This window comes from Myotis davidii, unplaced genomic scaffold, assembly GCF_000327345.1.
Source record: "Myotis davidii unplaced genomic scaffold, ASM32734v1 scaffold42, whole genome shotgun sequence".
Classification (NCBI taxonomy): domain Eukaryota; kingdom Metazoa; phylum Chordata; class Mammalia; order Chiroptera; family Vespertilionidae; genus Myotis; species Myotis davidii.
The window spans coordinates 2,085,423-2,094,642 of NW_006294243.1; the positions used below are offsets into that span (position 1 = coordinate 2,085,423).

The 9,220-nt window shown below is 36.0% G+C and overlaps 1 protein-coding gene across 2 annotated transcripts in view; it reads right to left on the reverse strand.

The window, feature by feature from the left end:
• Positions 1 to 9,220, reverse strand: part of CADM2 (cell adhesion molecule 2) — a 1,222,723-nt gene that overhangs the window by 136,090 nt on the left and 1,077,413 nt on the right. For both annotated transcript variants that reach the window (XM_006768264.2, XM_006768263.2), the window contains exon 6: positions 2,427 to 2,517. In XM_006768264.2, coding sequence (XP_006768327.1) covers positions 2,427 to 2,517 — 91 coding nt within the window. The remainder of the gene's footprint in view (positions 1 to 2,426; positions 2,518 to 9,220) is intronic.

Below are 9,220 nucleotides of genomic sequence, written 5' to 3' on the forward strand. Positions count from 1 at the left end.
AAAAGCTTTTTGAAACTTTAATACTAGAATGCACTGCCACATTTGATAGCATACTGTAGAAGAAAAATGTGTTATATAAGCAATGTAATCTTATCAGAAGTTAAGAACTACTAAAGTGAATTGTTCAGGGTATATCCAGTAAAGCTACTAAGAAAAATGTGTTTTTTTTTAAAGATATAAAACACTTTAAATGTTTCTTATAATATAAAATAAATTGATATACTAATTCACAATATGTTCTTTAAGTCTGCATATTTACATGTCTAGGAAATAATTACTGAATTAAAGTAGTTTTAAAATACCAAAACTGTAATAAAGTCAGAATGGCTATCATCAACAAATCAACAAACAACATATGTTGGTGAGGATGTGATGAAAAGGGAACCCTCTTACACTGCTGGTGGGAATGCAGACTGGTGTAGCCACTGTGGAAAAACAGTATGGAGTTTCCTCAAAATATTAAAAATAGAACTACCATTTGACCCAGTGATACCACTTCTAGGAATATATCCTAAGAAACCTGAAACACTCCTACATTCATAGCAGCACAATTTATGATAGCTAAGATTTAGAAACAGCCCAAATACCTATCAGCAGATGAGTGGATAAAAAAGCTGTGGTACATTTACACAATGGAATATTATATATTGGTAAAAAAGAAGGAACTCTTACCACTTGCAACAGCATGGATGGACCTGGAGAGCATTATGCTAAGTGAAATAAGCCAGATAAGTATCACATGATCTCACTCATATGTGGAATCTAATCAACAAAATAAACTGATGCATAAAATAGACCTAGAGACATAGAACCATGGAAAAAACAGATGAATATCAGAGGGAAGGTGGGGGTGGGTAGTAGGTGGAAATCAGGAAACTTATATGCATACTAGAAGCCCTGTGCACGAAAATGCATGCACTGCGGGGGGAGGGGGTCCCTCAGCCAGGCCTGCACCCTCTTGCAGTCCAGGAGCCCTTGGGGGATGTCCACCTGCTCCCTGAGGGATTGGGCTTAAGCTGGCAGTCAGGCATTCCTCTGGCAGCCCAAGAGCCCATTAGTTGAACATCCTTAGTGCTGCACTGGCCAGCCATGAGCTGGCTTCTGGCTGAGTGGTGCTCCTCCTGTGGAAGTAAATTGACCACCAGGGGGCAGCTCTGGCATTGAGCATCTTCCCCCTGTTGGTCAGTGCATGTCATAGAGACCGTTCATTCCAGGTATTTTTGCCATTAGGGTCAATTTGCATATTACCCTTTTATTATATAAAATATAAAATATGCATATTTCATGGACACAGACAATATTATGGTGAAGGTCTTGGAGGGGCAGGTGCCTGGTGGAGGGGGTCAATAGAAAAAAGGAAGGGGACATCTGTAATACTATCAACAATAAATAGTAAAGTAAGAAAGTATAAATATGCTTAATGTGTTAAAAAGTACAATATCATACAATTGAGGATGTTCACATTTCAAACTTCTGTCTTAAAACTCTTTTAGAAAAATTTCTCATGGGTACTATATAATTTACACTTAAATAACATATATTCTTTGAAAAACAATCATAATTACTTTACTTTGCACAAAAGGTTTCCCATATAGTTATATACAGAAAATAATTAAGTCTCTCTTCTTAATATTTGAACCAAAATATAACTCAATTGAAAGTTTTAAAAAATCAAATAAATTACTTATCTCTGCACCTAGAGTGTTGCTATATTAAAATGATCAAATGGCTTTCAAATAATCTTTGAATAATCCTTATTTGGATAATCTATACTGATTTGATTTTTGTAGAAATAGTTGTCTTTCAGAGTTTTCTGTTTAAAAACATAAATGTTAAACAGTATAATTTTAGAGTTGAAGGGATGTTAGGACTCATATTCTAATAATGAAATAGTTTACAATTGAAAATGTTGAGTTTATGACCCCTTTCATTCACCTTCCCTCCAAGTATTATCACATTCACAAATCATGTGTTGTGGAGCTGCTACATAAGAAATGTAGAGTTGATTTATCTTATTAAGGAAATGCTTCCCCATCTAACTTTAAAACTTGGGCATATTTTGACGATGCTTCAATATTTTCAAAATTTTTCATGGGAGAACTAAGCTCAGCAATGTGCAACTGCTATCAATCTGATGATATGAACACTGACTGATTAAGCCTACACTTCTTTCAGGTTGAAATATCTTCCTGGGGGGAAAAATCACAACTGGAAACCTTCCCAGAAACTTCACTAGATGACAAAGAAACAGACCAATCTCCCACAGACACTTAATGAAGACGTGGTTGTGGGGAGGGGGTTCTGGTCTAGAGATAACTTTGCCCACCCAGAAAAGACAAAAGCAGTGGATTTCTGTGGTTAAAGTCTGCAATCAAAGCAAAATAGAAGCAAAAGTGAAAAACCCCATTGCTCATTAAATCACTTACAGTGGTTTTCCTTTGGATTCACAAGTCAAAATTAAAGGCTGTCCTTCTTGTGGAAAAGGAGTGGATGGTATAATCTTAACCGATGGTGTATCTAGAAAAAAAATGAAAAGGTCATTAAGCATGTAAACCATACACTTAGAAATTGTATATCATGCTTCAGGTTCATGCACTTTCTTATAATGGTGTCTTTTTAAAGGGGCTTTCTTAGATTTGGTGAAACAGAGTATGTCATTTTAAGAAGCTACTATCCTGTCCATGAAAAGCTAACAAAAATATCTGAATATCTCATGAACACCACTGCTGTAATATTTCTGAAATCTGAATTTAAAAGTGAAATTGTAAAAACTGGTTCAGATGAATATCAAGCATTTCATCCAATTGTTTCTCCAACTATTTATAGATGGGTAGAAATACCATTATTATGGACTGAACACATTTATTTGCATTTGAATAAAAACCCATTCATTGTTGCAGGAATACCAGAAACTTATAATAAGGAAGTCAAAAAGAACTCAAGATCAACTTCTGTCTCACAGCATTGTGCAGAATATTTTTGAAAATGCAGTAATCTGGTACTCAGCACATGTCGCTTGCTCTAAAGTACAGTTAGCAAGTCATTTGACATAGTTACTAAGATTAATACTAAAAGTTAACTTTTTATTGTGTATGTTAAAATATAATTGTTATAAAATTATTTATTTCCATTAGGCAATAAAGTCATCCCTAGTGAAAAAAGATTCAAGAATACTTTAAGACATTTATAGTTATAACTTTATGTGCAGTAATACTTTTTAATAAACACAAAGGTGGAAGACATGGAAAAAATGGAAAATTAGCTAAAGGAAGGAGACAATGTAAACACTTTCATTTCTTTTGGAGAGGCTGCTAAGTCCTCGCGTTGTGTGTCCCACAGTCAACATGGAATTGCCTCCTCCTCTCGTCTCCACAATGAACAATATAGGCTCTGAGCATTCCTGATAGTCAAAAATTATTCTCATCATTGCCTTAGTTGTATTGGAAGAACAGAACTACCTTGGAGCTATATACATTCTATGACTTTGAATCTAATTAAATAAGTATCAATCAAGTGTGTAAACTTTAGATTAAAATCTTATTTCAGATTTGTCACATATAGAAAAATAAAGCATGATCCTTTAAAAGACCTTACACTTATAAATTATTTGTACTTTTTAAACTTATTCTTTCTCAGTCATTTAAACAAGAAAATACATTTAAGATAATCAATGATAATATCCAGGTTACAAACAGGCATTCCATATACATCATGGTAAGTAATTGCAGTGTAAAATTACTCAGGAAGAAAAATAATTTGAAGACTATGACACATACTTATTATATTTTTAACTAGAGGCCCTGTGCATGAAAATGCATCCACTGGGAGGGGTTCCCTCAGCTCAGCCTGCGCCCTCTTGCAGTCTGGGAGCCCTCGGGGGATGTCCGACTATGGCTTAAGCCGGCTCCTCGTGGGGAGCCAGCCTAAGCTGTAAGACATCAGCACTGCCACAGAGGCAGGAGAGGCTCCTGCCGGCCTCTGTGCTCCCCAGCAGTGAGCCTGGCTCAGGGCTTCTAGCTAAGCTGCGCTCCCCCTCTGTGAGCACACTTACCACCATGGGGCAGTTCCTGCATTGAGCGTCCACCCCCTGGTGGTCAGTGTGCATCATAGTGACAGGTTGTCCAGCAGTTTGGTCATAGCAAAATTTTATTTCCTTTTGACAATGTAAAATTAAAAAGCTTTATTTCTAGAAATAAAGGTGGCAGAAGAAAGATTAGAAAAATTATTTTGGAAAATAAAATTGTGTTAATTGGGGTGACTATGATGGTTAACGTTATGTGTCAATTTGACTTCATCATGGGGTGCCCAGATATTTGTCCACACATTTTTATAAGTATTTCTGTAAGAGTGCTTTTGGAAGAGATTAATATTTATTTTTTTATTTTTAATTCAGTTTACTTTCAATATTATTTCGTATTGGTTTAAAGTGTATACCATAGTGGTTAGACAATCATATCCTTTACAAAGTGTTCCCCCGATATTGCCAGTGCCTACCTACCACCATGCATTGTTTCACAATATAATTAACTACATTCCCAATGCTGTATCTTACATTCTTGTGACTATTTTCTAACAACCAATTTGTACTTCTTAATCTGGAGGAGATTAATATTCAAATTGCAGACTTAATAAAGCTGATTGCAGCTGGGTCTTATCTAATCAGTTTAATGTTTGAATAGAATAAAAAAAAAAGCTGACTCTCCCCCAAGTAGGAAATAATTCCTCCTGTCTGATGGCTGTATGTTAAAGCACCGGCTTTTTGGGGCCCTTAGACTTGACCTGAAACGTCTTGGGTCTTGAGCCCGCTGGCCTTCAGACTGAAATGACATCAATTCTGGTTCTCAGGTTTTTGAACTCAGAATGAAACTAAATAATTTGTTCTTTTGGTCTCTTGCTTGCTGACTTGGCCTGAAGATCTGGAGACTTGCCAGCCCACATAATTATGTGAGCCAATTCCGTGTGTGTGTGTGTGTGTGTGTGTGTGTGTGTGTGTGTGTGTGTATTTATCTGGTTAGTTCTGTTTCTCTGGGGAACCCTAGCTAAAAGAGAAAGAAGGACATAAAAAAAAGTGTGTTATTGAGCAGATTACACCAGGGGCAACTGGGGTTCAGTCCTGCTGTGGAACTCTGAGAAACAATGTAGGGCATGCATCACACTTTTTTTCCTAGATGAGCAGGGCATGAGAGTATTTAGGGAATATTTACCAATTCTCATTAGTACCTGGTAGAGGATTGCCCTGGAGGGGGGAGGGCGTGTTATCTCCTGGTATTCCTGGTGGACTTGGTGCAAAGAAATGGTGTGTGTCAAAGGGATATGGGAAAGTGTCTGTTTCAGTAAAGTAAAATATATAGTGGCAGGTAGCTATTAGAATAGAGGAAAACAGAACATGGTCTGATTTCTCTTAGCTCTGTCCTTTTCAATTTAAATAGTTATTATCAGAGATGAGAACATGTATAACAAATAGTACCCTGAAGTATGGTTCAGCATTCCCTTTAGATTCAAAATACAAAATTCAGTAAATAAGTAAATGCCAAAGCAGATAATATGCTTAACATGTAGTTCTATGAAATGTTTATGAATACCACCAAATAACCCCTAAGTTACCAAACTCAAGGGATATAATACAGTACTCTTTTATTTCACATCAGAATCTTGGTATGAAATAAAATGTTGATTAGACTCAAATGTTGATTAGACTCTATTACTAAAAATTATCTTTAGATTTTTCTAATACTGTTCCTCCACCCTACCCATCCCCACCATTTCTTATTCAACTCTAACATTTCTAGTTATTCTTTCTCAGATTCTGTTCAGTTGCTTTCTTATATTTACCTTTAGATATTGAGATCATTGAGAATGGTATTAACAATCTATTGTCACATAATTCTCCCTCGGCCCTTTCAGCCACACCCAACTTATTAGTTTCTATCTATTCACCAATCACTCCCAAGTTTATATCCTAGAGCAGTTCTGTACTACATGCTACATTATGTGTATGGAGCACCTATATGACATGTGCACTTGAATGTCTGAAAGACACAGCACATTTGATATGTCCAAAATGAATTCAAAGCCTGTAACCCTCCCCATATAGTCCTATTCCAGGAATCTCTATTCCAAAGACACTACCAGCCTCTACTCAGTTATATACAACAGATACCTCTTGTTTCCTTATCTTTTCTAAACCAATGAACTAATCACATCTGGTTGATATACCTCCTAAATAATTTTCAAATCTCATTTCTTTTTTTATTGCTTCACAACCACTTCTTTTATCTACTTTACCATACTTGTGAATGATCTCCCTTGTACCAATTTTTTACCCCTCATATTTCTAGAACTAAATAAACTTGTCTCCTTAAAACATGACTCTGATAACATAAATTTTCCAGTTAAAATCTTTTGTGGTTAATCTTTGCTTTTAAGATTCCAAGCAAAATATTTAGTGTAGCCTTGCTAAGGACAACTATTCATTACCCCCAAATTGGGTCAGATACCTCTGCTACATGTTAGCTTTTTCATCCTGTGTAATTTTCAAAGTCGCTGCTGTATTCTCAGTGTCTGCAGAGTGCTTTATACAAAATCTGTGCTTAGTAAATAAATTCTTAAATAAATGAACACACAAATTTGTATACATCTTATCAGTATGGTACATTAATTCTGAAATATTAGAAAAATTAATTGAAATTTATTGGCATCTGATGTATGTAAAATTACTCTTAAGTATTCCTAACACAAACCTTAGGTTGACTTTTACTCTAATCTCATATTTAATTTAATTAAATTGCTATTACTGACTCTCTTCCTAGTACAATTTTTTTTTGCATTAGATAACATTAGTTAACAACTTTCCATGATTATTAAATGATTTTTTTTAATTCAAATACTGCATACTAATTTTTTCTCCTCATCTCTTATAAGGAAAGAACTCAATTTTTAACATGGCTGCTTTATCTACCACATTTTGAGCATTCAAGATTCAAGATCTTAACATATTCAGTTGTGTGTCTCCAGATCTGAACAAAACATCTGACAGGTTGTAAGTTTAGCACAAGCACATAAAATAGGTATATATTCATTTATTCAAAAATCATATTTTAGTACTTAATAGTAAGCAAACAAAATATTCATATTTGAAAGCATAATATTTCCTATAAGACTTTTGTAGGAAAAAAATATTTTTTAGACTCCAGTTTTAAAATTCTAGAAATATGAAAGCACACTTTTTTCTTAACTATTAATTTTTACTTATCTAAAAATATTAGGGAGAAGCACAATTGCTCTCAAAAGATATATTGATAGGCACATATTATTATTTTCTTATTCAAAATTTAACAGGAAGTAAGACTTCTTCCTGTTCTATTTGAATGATTCAGGATTTGAATCAAAGTAAATATATGGACCCAGTAGAACGGATTTTCTATATCTTTAACCATGATTTTAGAAAAAAAAGATTTAATAAAGCTACTATTAAATCATCTAATGGACAATTTTGCTTGGCAGTGTCTGGCGGCATTTTGGTTGTTACCGTGTGGGGAGAGTACAGGGAGTACCAGCAGCCTTTAGTGGGCTGAGGCCAGAGCGCTGCTGAGCATTCTACAATGCACAAGACAGCCCTGCACAACAAAGCATTGTCTGACCCAAAGTCAACAGTGCCCACCTCTGAAATATTTACATTTACTCTATTCATGACGTATCATTCTCTTCCTTGTTACAACAAGTTGGGAACTATTAGAGAACAGTGAAGTTGTGCACATTTATATGGGACTAGAGGCCCGGTACATGAAAATCATGCCCTCGGGGGTGGGGGGAGTCCCTCAGCCCGGCCTGCACCCTCTCAGACATCAGGGACCCTTCAGGGGATGTCTGACTGCCTGTTTAGGCCCACAGTCAGACATCCTTAGTCCTGCTGCCGAGGCAGGAGAAGCTCCTGCCACTGTCACTGTGCTCACCAGCCATGCACCCTGCTTCTGGTTGAGCAGTGCTCCCCCTGTCGGAGCACACTGACCCCCAGGGGGCAGCTCTTGAGTGTCTTCCCCCTGGTGGTCAGTGCGCGTCATAGTCACCGGTTCAGCCGTTCTGTCATTTGCATATTAGTCTTTCTTATATCGGATGCTTGGCCTTTTCTCAGATCTTAGTTTACTTGTGTAATGAAAGGAATGCTGAATACTCTGACTGAGGCCATTGTGATACATCCCTGAAATAACAATCTTTAAAACAAATTCTATCCACATTTCAGAGTCTACCACTTTTGACACACAAGAGTGAACTGAAACCATTTCAGCCACAGTCCTCCTACACTGTTCATTCCCTCCATGTAAGACATACCAACTTACTTTCCTTGTTTGCAAATTTGAAATAAAACTCCAACCTCACTTTCCTTTTAATTCCTAAAATTCTTTTCATAATGTTAAAAATGATCAGGCACTTTTCTTTTAATGATCTGTTAAATTCATTTTAATGCTACTGAAACATTACTGTTGTGGTGATAATTTATTCTTTTCAAGAGATATTAATTCCTATGTGTACAAGATCCATTATTACTACTACTATTCAACTGCTATACATCCACAAATATAGGAATCCATAGGAATTTTGTCCCAATGAGAAAGATAAATCATATATCATTTAAAATATTGCAAAGTTTAAAAATGAAAACAACATAGCACTCTGATGAAGTATTATGGGAGCCATTTAGGAAGAGATTATACATGTTTGTCAGAAACAAAGAAAGTTTCCTAGAGAAGTGGCCCTTCCAACAATTTATAGAATGAATAGATTTGAACTGGTGGAATTATTCCAGAGGGGGGAAAAAGGGAGAGAACTCAAGGCAGACTTGGATAAAGAGTTGACCTAGAGAAGAATATGGACAATTTAGGAGGATTTGAGAAATACTGTAAAGTATAGGGCACCTTATCTTAAAAGGGGTGCTGAGAGCAGCATCTTATGAGATATTTTAAAAGCCTTGAATGTTAGACTGGAGTTTGACTATCAAATAAAAGCAAGAAGAAATCTCCTTAAGTTTTTTTTTATTTTTTTAAATATATTTTTTATTGATTAAGATATTACAAAGGGAGAGAGATAGAGAGTTAAAAACATCGATGAGAGAGAGACATCGATCGGCTGCCTCCTGCACACCTCCTACTGGGGATGCGCCCGCAACCCAGGTACATGCCCTTGACTGGAATCGAACCCGGGACCTTTCAGTCCGCAGGCCGAT